The sequence below is a fragment of the Acomys russatus genome, chromosome 4 (assembly GCF_903995435.1).
Source record: "Acomys russatus chromosome 4, mAcoRus1.1, whole genome shotgun sequence".
NCBI classification, from domain to species: Eukaryota; Metazoa; Chordata; class Mammalia; order Rodentia; family Muridae; genus Acomys; species Acomys russatus.
Window position 1 is genome coordinate 64,947,937 of NC_067140.1, and position 24,924 is coordinate 64,972,860.

The 24,924-nt window shown below is 44.5% G+C and overlaps 1 protein-coding gene across 1 annotated transcript; it reads right to left on the minus strand.

The window, feature by feature from the left end:
* Nucleotides 1-6,441: 6,441 nt before the first annotated feature.
* LOC127188180 (uncharacterized) lies at nucleotides 6,442-20,178 on the minus strand. The gene is made up of 6 exons (XM_051144599.1): nucleotides 19,981-20,178; nucleotides 15,691-18,876; nucleotides 13,461-13,622; nucleotides 11,616-11,788; nucleotides 8,864-8,981; nucleotides 6,442-6,651 (listed from the first exon to the last, which is right to left on the minus strand). The coding sequence occupies exons 1-6, from the start codon at nucleotides 20,176-20,178 to the stop codon at nucleotides 6,466-6,468; spliced, it is 4,023 nt and encodes a 1,340-aa protein (XP_051000556.1). The 3' UTR covers nucleotides 6,442-6,465.
* Between the last annotated feature and the right edge of the window lie 4,746 nt (nucleotides 20,179-24,924).

Consider the following 24,924-nt stretch of genomic DNA (forward strand, 5'->3'; position numbering starts at 1 on the left):
GAAGGCATTTAGAGCCGTCACTAGCTCAGCCCGCGTCTAAGGGCACCACTTGATTAGCATTGGCAGTACTGTGTCTGTACATGAAGCACTTGAATGTTTATCTTTTAAAAGTATTTTATTGTACACTCTATCACAGAAGCTGAAGGAATATAAATAAGATGTTTTGCTACAGTAAAAAATTTCCATGTTCTCTAACAGAACTTTTAAAATTAATTTTTCATATTAAATAGTTAATGAGTTTACTGCTGTATCATTGTGATGTTTATGTATTTCAATGTTTTGTCTTTAGCAGCATAATTTTTAATCTCTTTCAAATGATGTAACTGCAATAATTGTGCTCATGACTGTGGCCATTTTTAACAGAGTTTTCAAGTGAGCTTGTAGTCGTTATTATGCTGATAATGTTTTAAATGTCTAGAGTCTATTTTTTCTTGCATAGCAAACCCCCTGCTGAGATGGCAGGTTTATTCCACTGTATATGGTACCAATAAAGAACCTTTTAGATCTCATGGCTGGTTCTATAACAGGGGTCACCTGTGTTTTATTTAATGTCCTCATAGTTTTGAACTCTGAACTGACTAGAAATTGTATTTTATGAAAAGTAACATGTATGCATTCTTGTATATTCATTGCAGTGTATAGGTAATGGTACCTGTGTTTTATGATGTAACTCAGAGTCACAGTGTTGTGCTCTCTTGGACTGCTGGTGTATGGCAGTATTTGCTGGGTGGCTCCAGTTAAATCATTGAAAAGGAGAATTTGTTATGAGACAGAGCAGGTAACAAGGCCAGTCCTTGGCTAGAGAGAGCTCTCACAGAAGCAATTTTCACACTTCACAATAAATGCTTTTGTTTCTATTTGTTGCCTAAAATGACTCTGGATAACAGGGTAGAGTAAAGGATACTGTTTAAAAGTCACCATAGAAACTATTTTCTGACTTATTGTCCAAATGAATTTTACTGTTAACTGAAAAGTCAATAAAATAGATAAAATATACAGAAAAATGTATCCCAAAGTAGTACAATTTTCTCGTTTATCACAGTTTTTTAGTCAATAATAGCTAAATTTCAGTGAATCAAACATTATCAAAGTTTTAGTTCCACTCATGCATTCAATCCTATTGCTGAATTAATAATGCTTCTAAATATACACAAAGATAATTAGGCTTATTACACGTGAAACTCTTAGTGGAAGCTTTCTTTTTAAATTTCTGAAAAGGAAATTAGATGAGTAATTTAAAAGAGTTTAAAAATTATTAATTCCAATGATGGAATATTTCTTTACTTATTTCCTTGTCTTGGTCACTGTTTATTGCTGTGAAAACACACCATGACCAAGGTACTCTTAAAGATAAAACATTTAGTTAGGAGCTTGCTTACAATTTCAAGGTTCAGCCCATTATCAGCAGGGTGGGAGCATGGCAGCACTCAAGGCTTTGCAGCTATGGCTGACAGATACACCCCATCCACAGGCCCAGGGAGAGAAAATGGGTTTGGCATGGGCTCTTGAAGCCTCAAAGCCTGTCCCTAGTGACACTCCTCCTCCAACAAGGCCACGCCTCTTAGTCCTCCTAATTCTTCTCAAATAATGCCACTGTGATGACTAAACATTCAAATGTGTGAGCCCGCAAAGGCCATTCTTATTCAAACCACCACAAGCGTTCTTGGATATCTATTAGCTAGTGTCCTAAAGGCTGTTTACAAACAAACTTTATTTTGGTCTCAAGTCTGACAGCACAGTTTATATGAAAGTGTTTTGTGTTTAAAATCATGCTTTTAGTTTATGTAATTGGGGGGCGGGGTTGAGATACTAGCTTAGGGTATATTGTTTAGAGCCTGTCAACATAGAATTGTTTAATCCTCCTTTCTTATTTCCTCATAAAAGTATAAGACATAACTACTTTTCCCAGTAAGTAAGCTCTTCTTTAAGTGGGGGGGGGGGGGGTTGGCGTGGTGATTTAAAGGGAGCTTTCCTGCAGGCTTAGATATTTGAACAGTTGCTCCCCAGTTGGAACCGCTGTTTGGGGACATTTAGGAAGTGTGGCCTTGACAGAGAAAGCTACACATTTACAGATAACAGAAACATCTTGTGTTTGAAAAGACTGCATCTGTTGTGAAGCCACTTGGACCTTCACACTGAGTCTCGGAATTCATACCTATTTAATTTGCTGTTGAGTAGAGTAGATCCATAGACCAGGTCATAAATTTAGAACAGCAGCAGATCATAAGAATTTAGATTTGTCAACTGTTTTCCTATATCCTGGTTAGGACTTTATTCTGAACTTTGAAAACAAACCAAATGTTGAAATGGTTTCACACTCTTGGGTAAATGACCCCATTTCTGTATGGCACCTCCCTGTTTCCCGCTCTGTCCGTCCTTCAAACCCCAGACCTGGGCTACAGTGAAAGGTGCATTGTGCTGTGCTGTGGGCTTAGGTTTTTGGCTTTTAACTTTCCCTGGGACTTGAGACCTTAGTGCTCCTGCTAGTCGTATTTATTTTAAAAGTGGGAGAACAGTCGAGTAGCTATGTCTTGTTTAAACTGAATGGTTAACAGGACTGGAAGAACAGAGAACTTCTGAAGGACTCAGAGCTTAAAGGTGATGAATTCACATCCTAGTTTTGATTGATTTCTAAACTGGATCTCAATGTTCAGTTTCTTTCTGTAAGGTGTAAATAATCTTGTCTGTTCAGAGGTCTGAGGTGGGGAGGGAACTGTTTTTGTAAATATGAATTTGCCTTCTGTTCATCACAGACACAATCCCTACATTCCTATGAGGGTTATTAAGTTAGGCAAAGTTGTCCCAGGATAACCAGGCATGACTTGTGTGGTTTACCAATTTTGCAAAGCTTTAGGTGCGCACTGAAATCGTAAGAAGAAAATTCCCTGAGAAGTTGTTTCAGAGAATATTAATCCCCCAGGTAAGCAAGTTTTAAATATTAGTGTGTAAGAAACACAGAACTTTTCTACCTTAGAGGTATATTGATTTGAAGTTTGTCATAATGATCTGACCTGACCACTCTCTCCAGGATGGATATTCTTGGAAGCTGATCGCTTTGCTGCTGGGCCATGATGTATGTTCGCTGAAATAGCGTGAGGGTAGAGTGGACATCTATTCAGTATAAAAGTCATTGGTTCTTAGAAACAACAAAGATAACTGACTCAGGTGAGCATGTGACCACAGTAGTTATTCATGAGTTGTTCATGTTTTAACTGTAAAATGTGTAAGAAAAAAAAATGAATATACACTACTAGTGCATTGAAAATACCAGCTCTTAAAAGAAAAAAAAGAAAGAACAAACAAACAAACAAACAAACTCAGTCCTCACACTTCTGGCTCACTATTGATTTTATATAATTTTTTTTTTTTTTTTTTGGTCTTTTTTCAGTGCTGGAGCCAGAACCTGGAGTCTCAGCATGCCAAACAAGAACTGCCACCGAGCCACACTTCACAGCCCTTCACTGTGAATTTAAGTATCCTCATAAGGATGTTCAGGTTGGAAGGAATAGTGAAGTTTGCATTTTGTTAATGTCTTATCGGGGTTAATTCATAGTTTGTTGTAAATAAATAAGCATACAGAAGCTGAACTTTGAAATGATAACTTGCTTTTCCTAGACCCCCATTGCCACCATGTCTGGGCCAGCCGTCAGTGACACACTTACACACTTTATACGCTTTTTAAGTCAGCACATAGGAGAATGTGATTCCCCCATTCATTTCAGGTAAGAGGTTGTCTGTCACCTACCTTGATTTTACAGTTTTTCCTCCAGGCACTTAGGGGGGAAGTTAAAAGAGGAGAATTCTTGTCAAGAAACAGTATAATATTTCCTTATAAAAATGACAGGAAATAGTCGTTTGTATATTAACTTGCCAAAATGTAAAACATCTTTACATTGCTTATGCTATGTGGGCTGCCCCAGACACTTCACTCAGAAGGGGGCTCAGCAAAGATGCAAGGTTCAGGATTACACAGGGCATCAGTGTTTGCATGAGACCAGGGTGTCTGGCAGCCCTGTGCATAAGGGCTCTGTCACAAGGGGCAAGGTGGCCAGACTTGGCAGTCAGTTTGCTATCAGATCCACAAACACCAGATATTTGGGCTGAAGTCCAGGTTGTGTCCACTCAGGATGATGCTTTGTTTGAAGTTTTCAATGTTATCATTCCCCCAAATTGTATGTCAAATTTTGAAGAAGTCCTGCTCACACTATTGGACTTGAGGTTTATATACACCAATTTACTGAGCTAGCTAAATTGTTAATTTATTGAGAGAACACAGCCAAGGGTATACTTTGCTCAGCTGATCAACTATAACATTAAGAGCTAACAAGTAACTTGGAAAAAGGCAAGACTGTGGGTGTTTTGGGTTTTTTTTCTTTTTTGGTTGTTGTTTTTGTTTCATTATGTTTTTAATTTACTAGTAAGCTTTCAAAGTAGCATTCTCAGCAGTGGCACTGTTGCAAGTTTCTGTAATGTTTTTGTCCTGTTATTTTTATTATCTGAATTTAGATGAAAAGTTTTCCTAACAGTGTGCATCTGGAAGTGTGCTGCTTTACTCTTAATTCCAGCATTTTAAGAGGAGGCATGTGCACATGCAGGAGTTTGTGAAAGAGATCATGCCAGGCCTCCCAAAGAAAGGAGGCAGCGTTACATTGCTCTGCAGCAAATCTTTGTTCCTACTCTGACCATTGCCCACTGCTGAAATAGTTGTCTCCAACCAAGGCTTAAGAACTGTACAAGTCTGTGAGTGTAAACACAAATATTTATAAGGTAATTTAATGACATGTTGGCAAAACATCAGTAGTAGATTCCTTGTAGGAGTTGTGACCCGCTTAAACAGAAGGTTTTGACCAGTTCTACAAACCAGGCTGATATTCTGTCTTGTGGGACAGTTAGTTCTCAAACCCACTCTGGAAATGATTGGTAACTCCCTGGACATTTGTGTCGCTTTTGTACCAGTAGGGAAACCTCGCTAGTGATCAGTGCTGAAGCACATGGGATCTTCAGGTGGGTGTGATTGTTGATGGCTTTTCTTCTCTCACAGCGTGCTTAGCACCGTCAGGCATCATGAATTCTAGCTAGCAGGAAGCTTCACACCCAATTCTAGCTTGGTTTCTCTGTGTCCCTCTCTGTGTAATTCTGGCAGGCAGCCAAGAGCATGGCAGCAGCCTGTATCGGTTTTTGGGAGCCATGTTGTCATCTTTATTGTTTTTATGTTAGAGTAATGAGTCTGTTCAGTCTTCCACTATTTGATCTTAGTCTGGTTCCTCCTTTCTGTAAGAACGTTCTTCAGGCGTTCTGCTTTGCTCAGCCTCAGCTCTGCACTCACGTCACCTACGCTTTAAGCCACCCAACAGAACTTTCTGCTCTGGTCAAATGAAGTAACAGGGCTTGTTTCTGCCTTAAATGGCCACAAGTAAGGTAGGAAATAAAAACAATACAAGAAAATATAAGAAACCAAAATAGGGTTGTTTGAGAAGTTTAATAAAATTAATGAACCACTAGCCATACTAATATGGGAGAAAACCAGGGCACAAATTATATAGGAGCTGAAATATGTGACATAAATATGTATTTGACTAGATAAAAAGAATAATGTGGAAGTATTGTCTACAGCATCATTCCAATAAGCTCAATAACTTATGTTCATAGCAGTTTTATTCAGAATTGTCAAAACTGGGAAGAACCCAAATGTGTAGCCATTGGTGAATAGATAAGTAAGGTGTGGAATGTCCATACTGTTGAAAGTATTAGGCAGGAAGAAATAGAGTACCAGTACATACGTACTTTCCAAAGCTATGCTAAGCAGTATAAGGCATCCAGACACAGACACACATGCACGCACATGCACACGCGTGCACACATGCACACACACACAACTACTTCATTATCCTTTTTATAGGAAGTGTCTAGTCTAGGCAAACCTATTTTAAAAACACAGAATGTAATTAGCAGCTACCGGCTAGGGAGAGGGGAGAAGGCCACAAGAGCGCTTTCCCTGGGGATGACTAAACTACTTCAGCACTGACTGTGCTGATGCTCGCATAACCCTGTGAGCATTCAAAACCATCAAGGCATACACTTTAAATGTACGAATGATATGATATGTGAATTAATAAAGTAGCTTAAAAAACAGAATGAGCATAACGGCGAAAAGATTGGCAGGACAAGCAAGAAACATGCAACCAACAAAGGGGCGTGGTCCTCTTCAAAGCATCTTCACATTCATTTTCAGTCTGCTGCTCTTTTTAAAAAATCCCTCTGTCTGTACCGCACACAGACAGGAGCATTCCCTGTTAGATTTCCATCAGTGCCCACCTCCTTAGCCAGGAATGCTGTCAGGGAAGCTCTGTAAAGCGCAGACCCTGGCCACACATACCTGTATTTCAGATCCAGCCCATGGGGCATGCTACACACGCTGCAACGTCCCGGCCACTGCACGCCGACTTGACGGGTGTTCCTCAGCTTTCAAAGGTCGTGCTCCAGCGGCGCCAATGCTGGGAGGCTCCTCGTGCTTGTTTTTCGTAAGCCCAGCTCATCACAGTCTACATTGGTAACTTCTTGAAGTCGGTGTTGCAGTAGTTTCCTCTTCCACTGTGTGCAGAAGGCAGCAACCTCCAGCTCCTCTGGGTCTGAGGAGGGCCATCTTAAACCCTGCAGGAGTGAAAGGACACTCAAGTTCAATACTGGGGACACTGCCACACGCTTCTGGGGTCACCGGGTTGGAGCTTGCTTTCCTGGAGTTCCTCCTAGAGTGTTGAGGCTGCCTTTCTGGTATCATAGCTCTCATTTTACACCATGTAACTACTATGTTTGAAGGCAACTGGACACCACCCACCCTGCCAGGAGATGAAAAGTAGGACAAAGGTCTTTGTATTTATCCCGGCGAATGCTCTGAAGACATAACCAATTCTTTTAAGGTCTCTCAGCAGTTAAGAACATTGGCTGCTCTTCTTGAGGACCCAGCGCCCATGTAGCAACTCACAGACACCTCTGAGTCCTGTCCCAGGGGATCTAGTCTTCTCTTCTGGCTTCTTGGGCACCAGGCATACATGTGGTACACAGACATGCGCAGGCCAAAATGCCCACATGCATTAAAAATAATTTTTCCCTCCGTATCCGAATTCTTCTTCTGTTTGTGTCTTGCACACAAAGAACAGAGGAAACGTCACCGCTTGACAAACCTCGGTCAACAGCAATCAACCAGCAACAACCAACAGCCCCACCCCGACCCCCGTCCCAACTCGGGGCCCTAGCATTACATACCCCTTGAAGAGTCCCCAGAACCCCAGACATCACAAACTTAGAGAAACTATCTGCAGCTGGCAAATCAGGCCCCTGCCAGAGCACGAGGCAGATCATAGTCAGCTGCTGTGGACAGTCTAGAGCAGCCCCATATCCACACCTGGGATTAAAACAGAAACCTATTCTTATAATATTTGTGTTTCTTGAGGAAACCAAAAAATCTCACTCCACCTAGTATTACACCCAGGGGAGGTATTCTTTTAGGCATGCAAACAGTGTCCATTTGCCACTGTCATTTTAAGGTTTAGGAAGCCAGAAAAAGTGTTGTTTTCACCCCAACAAGACAAAGTCAGGCAATACACAAAATTATGCTTTTTTAAAAAGTTGATTGGAGAGCTGAGTTTGAAGTTTTCCAGCCTCAGATGTATTGGAAAACAGACATCTCTGAGGAGAGATGGGACTAGCCCTGGTTTACATGATACACAGCAGGCGAGGAAGACAGGACAGCCGTGTAAGTGAGTAAGAGGTCTGTGAATAAGAGCCCTACAGGGCATGGACAGAGCGCAGTAGTAGAGTAAATGTAGGTGAGTGTGAGTCCAGCACCCATCCACAAGAAAGGCCCATGTGCGCTCAGTCTCCTAAGACCTCCCTCACGCTCCTGAAAAGGCTCGGGTTAGGGTAGGTCCCTGAGAACATCTGAGATACAGGCTTTGCGGAAGGGAGCAACCCCTGTCACATAGGCATGAGTCACTGCCACACCTGTCTTTTTAATGATAAAAAGCCTTCAGCCACCAAGCAAAGGACAGTAAACTAAACAAGTTACGGCTAGCAAGCCTGATGCCATCACAGTGACTGCAACAGTACAACCCCAGCTCATGTCAATGCCTGACAAGACTGTCTCACCTCCCACATTAGGTGCCTGGAAAACATAAATATATGTAAATATGATTTACTTGGCACCTAGAAATCTACATGTAATGTCAGGTTCCCAAGGGAAAGTTATGAGACATACAAACAAAACACTCCCAATTCATTGTCAAGAAACAAGACAAAAGCCAAATCCCCCAGGTCAACCAGTCAGATCTTAGCTATGTTATCTGAAATGAAAGTAAAAAAAAAACCAAAAAACTATTATTAATATCTTCATGACTTAATTGAAATGTGGGTAAAATGCACAGGTAAATGGTAAATCTTACAAAAGAGGAAAAAAAGTAAACAGATCCAAGCATGGTCATGTATACTTATAATCTCAGCCCTTGGGAGGCTGAGGCAAAAATCATGAGTTAAAGGTCAGACTGAGCTAGCTACACACTGGCTTTGAAGCCATCACGTGCTATCAATAACTTACCTCAAAACCAAAAACTTTATTCAGCTAACTAAACAAATAAAGGGAAATACTGGAAACAGAAGGAAACATAGCAAAAGGTGTACAGAATACTGTGGTAGGCTCATCTGCAGATGGCATATGGCTGAAGAAGTGGTAAAATTAAAGCCAGGTTAATAGAAATCATGCAATTAAAACAGGAAGGAAAGGGACTTGTTTAGGGAAGGGACCAAGTTGAATAGCTAAGAGGGTATCCTTGTGACAGCCCACCACTTGGCAGATCCTTGTGGCACTCACCCGAAGACAGGCTGCTTCTGCAGCCCTCACGGTCTTGGAGACAGCCTGGAGGAGCTGCTGTGCATTGTCCACAAGGAGCTCTTCAGAGGACTTGCTTCTCTCAAGGGAGGCCTTTACACTGGGAGTGGTCGGAAAGAAAAAAGTCTTTACCCCAGGTTAGGAGGCATTCACAATAAGTACTGAAAGCTGAGCTGCTTTGTGTGCCAGAGACTAATGCACAGTGTTTTCCTCAATTGCCTTTTCCCCTTTCTTCTTTCTTTCTTTCTTTTTTGAGACAGCATCTCCCGCTGAGCCTGGAGCTTACAGGTCTGGCCAGAGCCACAAGCCCTGGAGAAGCTCGTCTCTACCTCCTTCACCTGGGATTAAAAGTACGTACCACAACACCTAGTTCTTAGATGGGTGCTTCCCATGCACACGTGCGGCAAGCACCTTCCCAACTGAGCTATCTCCCCATTGGTTCAGAAGAAGACTATTCCAAGGGCTTAATTTAGTGTTTTTAAATAAAAACCTTATTTTAATGCCAAGAAAATAGGAGTCATACAGCAACTATAGCAAAAACAAAAAAGAGTATATTGCTAATAGAACTGAAGAGAGGTGACAGAATGGATTTCAACTGCCATCAAAACATGAAAGAGAATAAATTCTGTACAGAGCTGTGTTCAGGACTTGCCTGACACTGGAGTGACCGCCTTTTCTAGGTCACACCAATTCCCAGAAGAGCAAATGCACCTTCCATATTCAAAATAGTCAACCCAACACTTACTTTGCCTGCTCATTTGGACTTATGATTCATTCCCATGAGACCCTTGGTGAACACTTTTGCCTGTTTCCCCCTAGAACCTTCTACCATTTGACACAGGTGAGTGTGTGTGTGTGTGTGTGTGTGTGTGTGTGTGTGTGTGTGTGTCCCTCCCTGCTTGGTACCATGCCTCTTGTGTCTAGGGGGGGTTCATTTTGAGTATAAAACTACTTTGTTTGTGGTGGTCATTTTTATGTCCATGTCTTAAATAGAAAGAAAATATCAGGAGCTAATCTTGAGATGACTGTGCATCTGAAATATTTCCTGGAGAGCAGTTGACAAGTCTTACATTATTTTTAAAATGTATAGGGATTTGTCAGCATGTGTACACATATGCCACATGTGTACCCTGTGTCAGTGAAGGTCAAAAGAAGGTGCCAGTCACCTGGAACTGGAGTTATACTTGTGAGTCACCATGTGGGTGCTGGGAATCACAGCTAGAGCGTCTGGAAGAGCAGCCACCTCTTAACCCCTGAGCCATCCTACAAGTTGTTCTCCGACTTCCGCATGTGTTTCCTGGCATGGACATGTGTGTGTAAATACACTAAAAAAGAAACAAATAAGTAAAAATATTGCACATTGGCTTGAGCAGTGTTAATTTTATTTTTCACCTATGAGAATGTAATGAAAGAATCTAGCAGATGTGTGCGTCCTTTGTTAAGACTTCTGGTGCTGGGGTCTGGGATCTCTCACTAGAGAGAGGGGTATATTGGTACCACACATCCTCTCCTGCCTCTGCCTGGGAACCAGGTTGGCTGCCAGATGCTGTAAGACCTCCCTCGCTTTCAGAAGATATAAGAAGAGACTCCCACTTCCTGCTGTTTGGGCTCAGATTCCTCTCTTCAGATAGGAGGCTGTCTCTCTGTCTGTCCATAGCATTAAATAACTCTTGCAGCCTCAAGGAACCTTGCCTGTCTCGGTGTCCTCTACCATACTTGAGACCTTTCACTCACAATCGACAGTAGTTGCACCGATCACGCCTTTCCATATATAAGACTGTTAGCACTGGGTGTTTGTTATTGGTCAGTGTGCCACTGCAGGTTCTGATGCACTCAGGTTGAACTAAAGCAATTATAATTTTATTATGGGGTTGTGTAATTTATATCAACAGAAAAGCTGGCCTGGGGAGGTGATCAATAAGGATCACTCAACTCCAGAATTGAGGGACACTAAGTGGCTTAATCTCGTGTGGGGCAGTGTTGTGAGACAGAGTTTCATATAGCCCAACCTGACCTCAGACTCATAATGTAGCCAAGGATGGCCTTGAACTTGTGCCTCTACCTCTTAAATGCTGGAATTGTGGGTGTGCACTGCCACTCCAGTTTATAAATGGACTGACCATAGCACAGGCTCCCTGCTGGTGGTTTTTTTTTTTTTTTCTGTTTTCACTCACTGTTGTTGTTTGTCTATTGGGATACAGTCTTGTGTTGTAGCCTGAGATAGACTTGAACTCATGATCCTCCTATCTCTGCCCACAAGTGCTGAGATTGCAGGCATGTGCCCCCATGCCCAGCCCAATAACTGCCTATTGATGTAGCCAGGAATCAGTGACAAGGATCTATCTGAGAACTGTGGCGTCAGGTGATTTTTGTCTTTGTGTAAGTATCACAGAGTATACTTTCACAAACTAAGATGGCTATGCTGTCATTGCATGTCCAAAATGTCACTGTGCACCATGTTTTAAAAGGCATGTGATTAATATAAAAACAGAGGGCTGATTCACAAAATCCAAACATGGTTATGAAGAAATTATGTCAGTCACGTGTGGAGAAGGCTAGCTACCCCTGAAGTGTTGTGAGCATAGCAGTGCCCACTGGAGTAAGGGCCAGAGTTCTGAATGGGGAGGGGCACTAGTAAACACTAGGAGCATAAATCATTAAACATATTCAAGTGATTTCTATCCCCACTGGGCCTCATAAAAACTTAGTCTTTTCCCCCCATGCTGCCTCCTACCTGGAGATGATGCTGAGCTGGCTGCTCATGGTTTGGATCCGCTCCACCATACACAGAAGCTCCTGGGAGCATCTCTCGTCTATGCAGTTCTTCGCAATGGTGCAAATGAGCCTGGTAAGGTTTTTTCCAGAAGCTGAGATTTTTCTGGCAGAGGCAATGAGCTGATCCTTTGTCTACATCAGAAGTGAAAACATTAGAAGGAGGGAAACACAAATTTCCTGCCTGCACAGACTCCCCCTGAGACATCAGGGACACATTTTAATGCTCGCCCCAAACATTTTTGGCTCAACGTACTTCATTTTAGCTCAAACCACCATCTCCTGAGCCAACTCTCAGGGTTTCCTCTTGGGTTAGAAAGAACCTGATTGATGAAGGAACAATCCCCGCCCTTGTGGAGGGCTTCGGATGCCCCGCAACCTAGCTTCGTAGGCTGTGTGTCCCAGGCTTGCTGTGAGTGTATGTGTGTATGGTAGCTGAGGGTGGCTTTGGATTCCTGAGTGCTGGCATTACAGGCACACACCACTGCACTTGGTTTGTGTGGTGCTTGGGTTTCAGTCCCAGGACCTTGTGCACACTAGGCAAGGACTCTTCCAAATGACCCCAGTCCTGACAAGACATTTTTGTCTTTTTTCTGTTTTACTTAAAAGCACAATACTTTAAAAAGCCGGGTTGGCATTAAGATCAGGATATGGGATCGGGGGGACTCAGAGGAGAATGCGTATATCCACTTCCTACCAGAAACAAGCTTCACTCTTAGAATGCACTTCTTTAAAAAAAAAAAATGTACTTCTTTCCAGGAACACAAGGGGTGCCGAGTCTGTGAATTGCTAGGTCCATAGCCACACACCACCGCAGATACCCGAGTTCTATTTAAATCAGAATACCTGATTTGAAAATACATTCTGGAAAGCCATATCTACTTTGGTGACTTTGGAGATCATTGGTTTCAGCCAGATGTTCACTGGTTTTGGGAGCTGGGAGGAGGGACCCTCAAGGGCTTGAGTCTTGGTGTGAGGGAGGCTCTGGGTTTGTCCCTATAGTCATATCATCATGGAGTGCCCTTTCCTTTTCTCCTGGACCCTCTGTCTGCCCCCAGTAGAGAATCCCAGGCCTCTTGTGGCTCAGTCTTGGGTTTTGGAGCCATCGGTACCCAGTAGATCCACAGTGGAAGTTTTCTACCTGCCATTTTGTGTCTTCCTTTCAGTCTATACACAAAGCAAATGGGAGTTCCTTTATATTTTTTCTATATTGGTGTGCTGATAGAAAACAATATTTGCCTCAGTCTAACCAAGAAGAGGAGTGAGTGCACAGTGTGGGGAGACTCAGAGTGGAAGTCAGCCTCTAGAGGCTAGTGGGAAATAGGCTCTCCCCTCCAGGCTGCGCCAGCCACAGTGGGCCAGCTTTCAGGAGGCCCCAGCCCTCTCTAGGGTTTTTAAAAAGCAGCAAGATATATTAGACATGGATCTGTAATCTCAACACTGGGGCTAAGGCAGAAGGCTACTGAGTTAAAGGCCTGCCAGGGTTATGTACTGAGACAGTGTCCCCCCCAAAAAAGTTTAAATAATCTAAAAAGGTAGAACAGTCTGAACTCATTATTCTGGGGGATGAGTAACTCCTTGATTTTACTACATTCCAGATTTGGCAAAATTTTCTTTCCTGATATAATTGATAAAATTGTAGTAGCCAAGCCAAAAAGAGGGGAAGAAAGGGGTGAGGTAAATTTTACAGAGCTGGGGTACTTATTGAATCTTGAGTGTGTCCAATGCTGTGTAGGGATGTCAAGGCACCGTTTTCCCGAGTGCTGCCCAATCACCCATCCCCCGTGACCTGCTCAAGACCAAGTACCAGGACTCGCCCTCTCTTCCTCAAGCTCTGAGCCATCAGGAGCACCTCGTTGGCCATCTCTTGTGTGATCTGGGCGATTCTGTTCTCACTGTCTGTCCTGCCATCCTCTGGCTCAGGCTGATCCATCTGAGCAGGAGGCAGAGAGGGGCTGCCACTCTGGTGCTGAAAGAAGACACTGGTTAGAGGTTTAGAACAACTGCAGTGAGGATGTTAATTGCGTGTGTGTGTGTGTGTGTGTGTGTGTGTGTGTGTGTGTAAAACGGTGTTCACACACATGTGGAGGCCGGTGTTCCCCAGGAGCTGCCTACTTTGTTTTTTGAGACAGGACCTGTAATTGGGTCCTGTATTTTGGTCACAGGTTCTCCTTTTGTGGAAATGACATTTTGATGAGAAGAAAAGAAAGTCTAATAAGGGCAGGGGTAAAGACATGGTGTGGTGTGATCAGTCTTCTCTTGGGAAAAGCCCTATAGAGCTTTGGAAGATTCTGCACAGCCGTACATAGGTCACCAGGAGGATATACAGTACGAGGCAGCTCTTCTATCAAATCCTGGATTGTTGTAACACGGCTCAAGAATGAAGTCATTCAAGGAGAATTCTCAGTGCTTGTGAGAAAACCCCAAGTCTTGTGACCTTGGCGTCTTCAAAAACACAGAATTGTTCTTGGAATGCACTTTCTTGTCCTCAGTGGATACGAGTTTACTTTGGATTATTCATTACAACTGGCTACTGTTATCTGTTTGTATGCCTCTATGGAAAAACATGTCTTTGCCATGTGCAGCTTGTTCTTGTGATAGAATTCATTCTGAACTCATGAGAACTTTGCTCATGTGACCTTTCTTAACCCTTGGAATATGAATTGTTGGCAATCGCGTGAGACTTTAGTCTGCCTCAGTTTTAGGCTCCACTCTTTCAAGTCCCACCTCCTCTAGAGCAGTAAACACTGGATGAAGTGTATCTACATGGAAACTACTATAGCCCTGCTAAGCTGTACCTTTTCCCATGACTTTGGTTATGGTCAGTAGAAGTAAACCAAATCTTTCAGATCCTTAATGTCCTAGAAGGAAGCAGGTGTGTAGGGGAGGGGCGCAACAGGCCTATCCTCTTTCTCATTAGCCCCCTTCTCCCCTGCTACAGTGATTTTAGTTGTATTCTTGTCACTTGAGCAGGGAGGTGACAGCTGCACAGGTCAAAGTGGATACACAGCCCGAGTACACAGTACTGAGTACTGCCAGGCATAGCAAAGTTCAGTTAAAGTAATGAGGAAAAACTCCACAAAAGCCAAGGAAAAGCACAGGCACAGATTAGATGCTAAAGGTCAGGAAATATTTTTGTGTGGATATAGTGACAATTCTGGAATTTTGGCTTTTTTAAAAAAACACAGAAATATTTTAAGAATATGTTTGTGTTTTGATCCCAGGTGTGGGGATATGAGCCTGCTTCAGACTGTCTGCAGCAGCTGACTGTGATTTGTGTAGTGCTCTAGCAGAGGCGTGGTTCTGCCAGCGGCAGGTAGTTTCTGTGATTGTGTGATGCTTGGAATTTTGGGAACTTTTCAGAGAGGTATATAAATGCTGGATTCCCCAGTAACATTTGATGGTTGTTGGTCATTCAGGGGGGTTGGATGAGGTTTGCTAGTAGTCATTCTCAAAAAAAAAAAAACCAAGAAGATAGAAATTAGATTCAGATCTCTCTCTCTCTCTCTCTCTCTCTCTCTCCCTCTCTCTTTCTCTCTTATCTAGTGCTGGGGTGAAATCGGGGCACAAAGGGTGGGAAAAAGAAGAACCCACAAAGTAGCAAAGACGAGCTGCAAGCAAAGAAGAAACAAGAAGAAATTAGATTCAAGGATCTCTTTCTCTTTCCCCTATATCTTTCTTTCTCTCCAATCTATGATGATAGGGGGTGAGGCAGGGGGGATAAAAGGTGAGGAAAAGAAGACCCTACAGAGTACCTAAGGTCAGCCACACATGGACACGTCATTGTCCCTCTCTAGGACTAGAACGCTGGAGTTGAAATGGTGCTGAGACTTCTCTGTGGTTTTGGTAAGGGCGTGGTGGAGGGAGTTGTGGGCCAGGGTGTCTGATCCCCAAGCTTAAGCTTTCATAGGCTGCTCATGCTGCCTGCCCTGTGTGAGTTATACACATGGGCATCAAGTCCCTGGAATGTGCTGGGGTCTTCAGTTACTAGTAAACAGATCCAGTTGGAGGTAGATGCAAGATGCCAAGTAGCCTACCGTGCTCCTGTCTGCTGGGGTGGTCCTGGTGGTGGCTACCTCATCAGCACAGGTCTCCACTGAGCTTTCTGGTGTACCTTTGGGAACAGTACCCTGAGAATCCACACTGTCTTCAGAAGTGGTTCCTGCTGCACCATCTTTACGGTGGGGCTGGGGCTGGACAGGATCCTCTTCTAGGGCCTTTGCTGGCTCCTCCCTGGGCTTCAGGCATTGGACCAGGACTCTCCAAGCCTCCGTGTGACCACCTTCCCTGGCCTGGAGCTGAGTCACTGTATGGTGGACCTTAGCTGCCCATTCCCGCTGAAGCCAGCCCAGCATGTGCAGCTCCTGTTCCTCCTGGGGCACAGGGACCTTCTTGGCCACCTCCTTGGTAAGCCTGAGGATGTTCTCTAGAGACACAAGAAGGTCTCCCCGGAAGGGTCCAGCCTCATGACCTTCTGCTATGAGTCCCTGCACAGCCTGGATAGCAGACAGCATGCTTTCCAGCCTGGTCTGGGAGCTCTTGCCAACAGCTTCTTGGAACGCATGCTCATAGGCCGAGTTGATGCTGCTCATGTAGTCAGTCAGGGCCTTGGCTTGAAGGCTGAGCTCTAAGCAGAGAAGCTCAAAACGAGTAGAGAGGCTGGGGCATGGCTTGGGAGAGGAGACCAAGATGTGTGCCACGTCCAGCAAGGCATCTGTGAGAACATGAACTTCCCCACACAGAAAAGACACCTCACCCTTTACTTGCTCATCCCCACACAGAACAACAGACAGCCCAGCAGCCTCTTGTAGCCTTTGAGAAACATGTGCTGCCTGATCTAACCCTTCCCGCAACCCCTGCTGGTTCTTCACTGCCTGTCGCAGGGGCAGTAGGAATAGGCCCTGTTTCCTGCTCAGTCTCTCCATACACTGCATCAGGTCTTGGACAGCTGCTGCCCATAGAAGACACCCATTATCAATATTCTCTTCCCTCAGTGTGAGGGCTCGGAGACCATTGGAGCACAGAACTTGGTCCAACAGCTGTTTAGCATGGAGCTCTGTCTTTTCCAATCTATCTTGGAGCTCTAAAAGCACTGCCGGGCTCTTCTCATCCAAATTTCCAGGGCCACTTTTAGCTGCTACTTTAACCAATGAGGCCAAATCCTGCTGAAGCTCTGCAAATGCTGCCATGCTCCCTGGTAATTCAGCCATCAGGTTATGGCAAAATAGTTGCTGACACAGAAAGTACCAATCACCAGCTCTGGCTCCCAACCCCTGCCCGGCTTCCCTGGTCCTCCCAGATTGCTGAAAAGCCACTCCCAGAAGTCTGCTGTTTCTAGTATTTGCACCATGGACTTTCTCCTGGGCTGGATCTCTAATCGAAGGTGCCGGTGTTGGGGATTCTTGTAGTTTTGTCATCTTCCCTGGCCCCAAACGTTCTTCCCCAGACTTTGTCTCTTGGATTCCATCCACAGTAGAATCCTGCTCTGACATGTTGATGCATGGTGATGCCTGGTGATCCTGGTTCTCCAAAGGAGTGATGACTTTGCTGTCAGCAAGGAGTGGAGCTCCCCACCCCTGTATGTACGTGTCAGGGACCGTTGTGTAGGAAAGTTGTTCTATTGGTAGGAAAGAGGGGTTTGGACCACTTTCTCCTAACCCAGGTACCTGCTGATAGTTCATTTCAGGAGCTATGGGATGCTGGGGGTTGGGGAGAATGAAATAAGACCATCCTTTGGTGATGTCAGACCTTTGGACTTGGGCTCGAAGCGGGCTGAGGATGTCTGGGTGGTTGGCCCCATCCAGCCCCTCATGGACCCGCTGAGCTGAATAGATGAGATGTTTTGCCATAGTTAAAAAGGCATCTGTGTCTAGGGCGTTGTCTCCATCTCTGCTGCCTTCAGCGGCTGCACCCAAGGCCAAGGAAGACTGTGCCAGCTGCTGGACCACGACTCTCATCCCGTTCCGGAAAATAGGATCTGAGTCTTGACGCACATATCTGCTCATCACCTGCACTATGTGTGTGGCTCTTCCGCGTAAGAATGCCACAGACCTGGAAAATTCTCTAGACGCTCCGCTCCTCGGAGCTCTTGTGTACAAGTCCAAGTGTTTAGTCATTTCCTGAATGGACAAACTCAGGAATTCAGGAATATTGAGAACGGCATCAAAGCACGCCAAAAGGTGTTCGGATTCCCTGGCCCAGGCCTCAAGCAGGGCCTGAAGGGTGACAGGGCTCAAGTCTAGGCCACGCGTTTGGGGACTTTGTGAAAAGAGTTCTTTCGCTTTGACCATAAGCCTCCAAAGACCTGCCACTGCTGCCTCCACGTCTCTGCCAGTTTGCTGCTCTGGGCAGCAGACCCAAACCAAGTGTGCCACTCGAATCATCTGCTTGGCTTGGTTGTGGAAGGCATCAAGACGAAGCTGGAGCGTTTCTGTCAAGGCTTCGCTGTCACACCGGGACCTGATGATGGAAGTCTCCAAGGCGGCCTGGACCAGCCTCTGGAGAGGACTTTGAGTGTCTGTGAACGTGTCCAGAATCTGACTGAGTAACCCAGCGCGGACTCCCCGAAAGAGCGCATCAGTCGCGGCCCACAGAGCCTCACATTCCGTTTCTGGTCTGGTCTGGGGAGGCAGGTGCACCCTGGGTCGGAGGTGCAGCAGTTGGCGGCAGCGAGACACCAGGTGCATCCTTTCCCGTGGCGTGGAACAGGCGGCTAGGCGCAGGCAGTCCCACACCACGGCAGCTAGTGGTGCATCCAGCAGCCCACAACGCAGGTGGGTGTGCCGGGACTCCTCCAGGACCTGTCGCAGCTTCCACAGACGACGCGCCAAAGCGCCATTCTGAGAGCGCGCGCTTGGCCCTGCAACTACGCCAGGCTGTAACCCATCCAACAGCTCTCTGAGGCTCTGCCTGGTCAGAGCGAAGACGCGGCGCCGCGAGGCCACCAGCTGTGGATCGCCCGGGTGCCGGAGGTGGCCTCGGGTGGCCGCTAGCAGCTCGGGGACGCAGCACCCTAGCCGGTGGCGAGCTCGGCCCAGGCGCTCATCCCGGGCCCAGCGCGCCGTCAGGCCGCCCAGTCGCAGCAGGGCAGCCGCCAGATCAGCGAGTGAAGCGCGCAGCGAGGTGGCGTCCTCCCCAGTCTCCAGGGCATCCAGGCATGTCAGACACCAACAGGCCGCTGGCACAGTCTTCCTCACCATTGCAGCGTCATCAAGGATCAAGACCTGATGGGGTCATCACAGGAAAGAGACTTGAAGATGACTGAACATTTTTTGGAGCCATGTAGCTTAAGCCTAGGAGACATATTTTCAGATATCCCGAATGTAGCCAAATAGAGGCACCAGTCTGGGTGGCTGGAGCTGAGAACCCACTCTCCTGTCTTGGAGGTTTGCGGGTGTGTGCATTTCTTTGCAAAGCAGAGGTCTGAATTCACATAATTTCTCTGCCTTCACTCCATATTTAATGTAGGGTCTAACACGGACTGTTCAAGAACGGATTATTATTTAGATACGTATGATGGGCTGCAGGGTGTTCTGGAAGCTTCTCAGAGACAGCTCTTCTCGCCTGACTCCGCCTCTCCCAGCCAGGTCCACCCCACTCCTTAACCCTGAGACTGGCCAAGCCAAAAAAGCAAACAAAGCCTTTCTCTCCCTTTCATTCACCACCATCCAGTGCCCAAGCCTCTAGCCCTCCCAACCCCATGGCAACTACTCTTTAACAAGGCCTGTGAAAGAAAATACTCATCAATAAATCACACTACAGAAGTTATACAACGAACAGGGGCAAAAATCTTTCATGAGTATGTGTTTGAACCAAGAGCAGTACCCAAATCTAAAAGTTGTGCCTGGGGCTTGAGATACAGATCAGCGGTTAAGAGCACAGGACTTGGGTTGGATTCCCAGCATCCACAAGGGGAGAATCTTATGCCCCCTTCTGGCCTACTCTGGCATTTTACAGATGTGGTGCATAGACATTCAGGCAAATACATAAAAACTCACATAAAATTAAAAACAACAACAACAACAAAATATCCAAAATAAATTTAAATTGTATGTTAACAAGAAATGTGGGTCTGGATAAAAACAAAACAAAACAGATTATTTGGAAACCGAGGGATCAAACCGGTTCCGATTACAGCTTCCAGCTAAGCCTGGATTAAATTGATAACGAATCTGTGTCTGGGATTCCGACAAGCCCCGCCCCCCCGTCAGGTTTCACAATTAAGCCATGTAGCGAGTTGCTGTGGGAACTACGCGCCCATGCGTGCTCTCCAGCAGTGACCAAGCAGCCAGGCAGCTCGGCGGGGGGGGGGGGGGGGGGGCGCTCACCTTCGTGGTGTCCACCAGGATCTGCTGAGCGGTGGCCACTAGCTCCTCCCAGTGGCGACGATGCTCGGGCTGCAGATGGAGCTTCTGCGTTACCAGCAGGATGTTCCTCCCGGAGAGGGTCAGAGACTCAGCCACTGGCTTCATTTCTTCCCTAAGCCACTCCTCCTCAGAGTCCCCTGCCAGCCTGGATGGACACATTGCACTTCTAATGTGATACTAGAACCAAAGAACTCTGAGGAAGCAAGGGTACACAGAAGGGACAGAGCACCGGGTGGCCACTAAAGTGAAGGTTAACAACTGTGCACATAGCCATAGACTTCTCCCCAAGACAACGTTGAGTTAAAAAAAAAAATCTCTTCTTGATCTTTTCTTCGGGTGTCTTAGCTTGTGAATTAGCGTTGCCACCTCATTACATTTCTCAACGTTTGCAAACTTAACACTGTTAGGTTAAACAGGTTAATGACAGACATCTGGGTAGACCATTCTAAGCCTCGGGTCTCTTTCTTCTCAACAGCCTGAGTACAATTGATTCTAGCATCTTCTGGCCTCCAGAGTGGCCAGTAAGAAACCTGAGGGAACTCTATCTTAACTATTAGAAGTAATATAAAGTCACTGTGCTTGGCACGGTGGTACACACCTATAATTCCAGCTATATGGGAGGCAGAGGCAGGAGGATCAAAGTTCAAGGCATGTGTGGGCCACATAGTGAGTTTGAGGCCAGTCTGGACAACTTACTGAGAACTTGTTTCAAAACTTGAAATAAGGCCAAATGTGGTGGCACAATGCCTTTAATTCCAGCTACAGAGAGGCAGAGGCAGGTGGCTCTCCATGAGCTCAAGGCCAGCCTGGTCTACAAAGCAAATTCCAGGATATCCAGAGCTACATAGAAAAAGTCTGTCTCAAAACAACAACAATAACAAAACGACAACAAAACAACCTGAAATGAAAAGGCTGGTGATGTGACTTAGTCATGCAGCATTTGCCTAGTGGTGTCAGGTTCTAAGTTGAATTCACATGACTGGGGGTGGGGGTGGGGCGGGAGGACAAAACTAAAAAGAAAGAATATTGGATATTCTTGCCTTGGTCTTTGTGTGGACACAGGATTCCATTTCTCTTGGACTAATGCCTAGTAATAGCAGGTGTATATTTAACCGTGAGAGGATATTTTCTAAAGTTGTTGCAATATACTATGTCCTAATTGGAAATGAGAGAAAAGCCTTGGCTTTTCCTAATGATGGTCTGTATCATTTAAGCCAAATAAATTGTCCCCTCCCCCAAGTTGCTTTAGTTACGGTGTTTCATCACAGCAATAGGAATCTAACCATAACATCAAGCTTAGTCACACGTGCTTCTGCCTGCTGAGCCATCTTACCAGCCGCTATTTCTTATTAATGGGAAAATGGGTGTTGGTGATTATATATTTTTTATAATTTATTTTCTATTTAATGTGCAGCTGTGTTTTGCTTGCATGCATGTCTGTGTGAGGATTTCAAATCTTGAAGTTACAGACATTTGTGAGCTGCCATGTGGATGCTGGGAATTGAACCCGGATCCTCTGGAAGAGCAGTCAGTGCTCTTAACCACTGATCCATTTCTCCAGCCCCTGGTGATTACATTTTAATTATTCAAAAGCATCTCTTTTTACCTTCCTGAGCAAAAGATTGCATGGTAGCAATATGCGTAGTGATCATAAAAGTACAAAAATTTTAAAATGTTTGCAACAATCCAGAAGTCAACAAGACAAATAATAGTAGTGACAAGCTGTGACTGTATCTGTGGATATGTCTGTAAAGTAATCACTTGTATGCTTTTGTAATGTGTACCAGGCTATGTGCTCCAGCAAATGTCCATTTGGGTAAACGTGTTTATTTTATATTGCACATGATTTAAGTGTAAAGGGAGATGTGATTCTGTAATTCCAGTAAGTCTGACGTGCTTGCAGAGGATGATGGCTAACAACCTGAATAACACCTTCATTAAAAAGTATTTCCCCGTCTCCGGCTGCTCTTCTTTCTCTGTTTAATAGAGTTCTCTGAAGAGAAGTTTATTTTGTCCTTTTATGTACATGCTTCCAGTTTTATATCTAGAAATCTGTAAACCAAGATCTCAAAGACTCAGGTCCCTCTGTTTTGCTGGTGGTGCTTGTTGGTTGGTTTTTCTTTTTCGTAGATCATTGATAAGCTAAAGAATTAGACTTTTGGTTGATTTTTTTTTCTTTTTTTATTCTTTTTCTTTATTCTTCTTCTTTTTTTTTTTTTTTTTTTTTTTTTTTTTTTTTTGGTTTTTCGAGACAGGGTTTCTCTCTATAGCCTTGGCTGTCCTGGACTCATTTTGTAGACCAGGCTGGCCTCGAACTCACAGTGATCCACCTGCCTCTGCCTCCCGAGTGCTGGGATTAAAGGCATGCACCACCACACCAGATGATTTTTTTTCTTAATACAGTCCCACATTTACTTTTGCACATAAACAGCCAAGTGTTCCAGCACTTGGTGTTTCCTATGCATTGGTGTGCACACTTCTCTGTGTGTGTGTGTGTTTGAATTTCCAGTTCTTAGATTGGAATAGATGGTGTTTGTCCCAGCTTTGATCTACTGAGGTGATGTGACCCCTGACCTTTTTTCCCAAGTGGAAATTACTCAGCACATTCTCAAGTTCACAAGGGCAAGCAAAGACTCTCTATTAAACATCTCTAAAAGAGAGGGGGAAAAGTGTGGAGGGCTTACAGGATGAGATGTAAGACTTGCTGTAAAGCCACAATGTTGAAGGCTGGCAGCTGTCTGTGTTAATGCAGACACTTGGAATAGAAGCTCCAGAGACCCATGCATGTAATCTATTGATTTTGACAAAGGTACCGAAGCAACTTGGTCGAGAAAGAATGATTCTCCTTTCACATTTAAGGGAGTCCATATTTAAAAAGTGAAAACACCTACATCTCTCATCACATTAGCATGTGCACTCAAAATAGATTCGAGATCAGAATGCGAGCATGTGAAACCGCAAAATTCCTGGGAGGAAACACAAGAGAAATTTGGGTTTTGTTTTTGTTTTTGTTTTGCCTGTCCTGGAGCTCAAAATGTAGACCAGGCTGGCCTCCAACTCACAGAGATCCTCTGCTTCTGCCTCCTTAGAGCCAGGACCAAAGGTGTGCACTACCACCTCTGATGAAAGTTTTGTGGTCATCAGTTAGGCAAAAACAATTTTAGGTACAACACCAAAAAAAGACAAAAGATTATTGTGAAGTTGGTTCATCAGAAGAATTCTGGTTTATAAAAGACATTGTTAAATGCATAAGGAGTAAAGGTACAGATTAAGAGGAAATTTGCAAAGATATTGGATAAACCAAACAGCCTGGCAAGTAAGCAAACACAGAAGGGAAGATGTACAGCTGGGATATGTAAGCAGATGAGGGGCTAAAGCCACGGCTCAGCTGCTCGGGAAGAGGTCCCAAGTTTGGTTCCCAGCCACACACAACCTGTAACTCCAGCTCCAGGGGGCTCTGGCACCCTCTTCTGGGCTCTATGGGCAACTGCACTCAAGTGCACATACCCCAACACAGATATACATAATTAAAAAATAAACCCTTAAGGGATTGGAGAGAGCTCTCACCAGGTAAGACTTGTGCATACCATGCTTACAGAGAATGCAAGCTCAAGCTCATTTCTCAGCATCATGTCAGACAGCTCTTAACTGCCTGTAACGCCATCTCCGGGGGATCTGTGTCACCCTTTTCGGTCTTCTGTGAGCACTGGCACTCACATGCAGAAAACCTCACATGTAATTTTAAAAGTAACAAGTTTTAATTCTTTAAATGAAATAAAAATGGTTTTTGGTATTATTTCATGGACATTAAAGTTAAAATCGCAGTAAAGTATCTGCTAGGATAGGTAAATTAAAAGTTTTATATGTGTGTGTATATATATATATATATATTATGTTCATTAGCTTCTTTTTCTTTCTTCCTCCTCTTCATGCTGTCCTTTCTAGTTCTCTCTCTCTCTCTCTCTCTCTCTCTCTCACACACACACACACACACACTTTTAGATCTAAATTTGTATATGAGAGAAAACATGCTGTTTGTCTTCCTGAGTCTGTCTTATTCCTCTTTACATAATGATTACTAGTAACTTCCATTTTCATAGAAATGTGACAATTTCTTTATGGGTCAATAAAATGCAATTTTGTTATCTATGTGTATTTCTTTTTCCAATCATCTTAAAGATATTACTTAAAGATTTGTTTTATGTATATTTGTGTATATGTGCAAGCGAGTGCAGGTGCCTGTGGAGGCTAAGGTGTTGGATCCCCGGAACTACAGTTACAGGTGGCCTTGAACCACTTGACATGGATGCTGGGAACCAAACTTTGTCTTCTACGAGAGCAGAACTCACTCTTAACTGTTGGTCCATCTCTCCAGCCCTCTCCAGAGAGATTTTTATACAAGTTTTTAAAAGGGAGAAGTAGAATGGTGGAGGGGGACAAGCAGAGAGAGAAAGACAAATATCTGGAATGAACATATTCTCACATACTCAGAGTGGCTGTCTTTAGGCTGCAGGTTTCTGGATAATATTTTTTTCTTTCTTCTGTTCATTCACGTTTCCTAAATGTTCATCATAAGATATATTTCTAGGGGCTGGAGGTTAAGAGCACTGATTGCTCTTCCAAAGTCCTGAGTTCAATTTCCAACAACCACATGGTGGCTCACAATCGTCTGTAATGAGATCTGATGCCCTCTTCCGGCCTGCAGGCACACATGTGGGCAGAATACTTACCGTACAAATAACAGATATATAAATCTTAAAGATATATTTCTAAGTAAGAGGAAACACATCCTATGCTGGCCTCTTCTCACACTGACGGGCAGCAGCTGAGGTAGCAGGTTCTTGCCCCCTGGGAGCTTGCCCAGCAGCGGAAGGCAGGCACTTGCCAGCATAACACTTAGTGGGC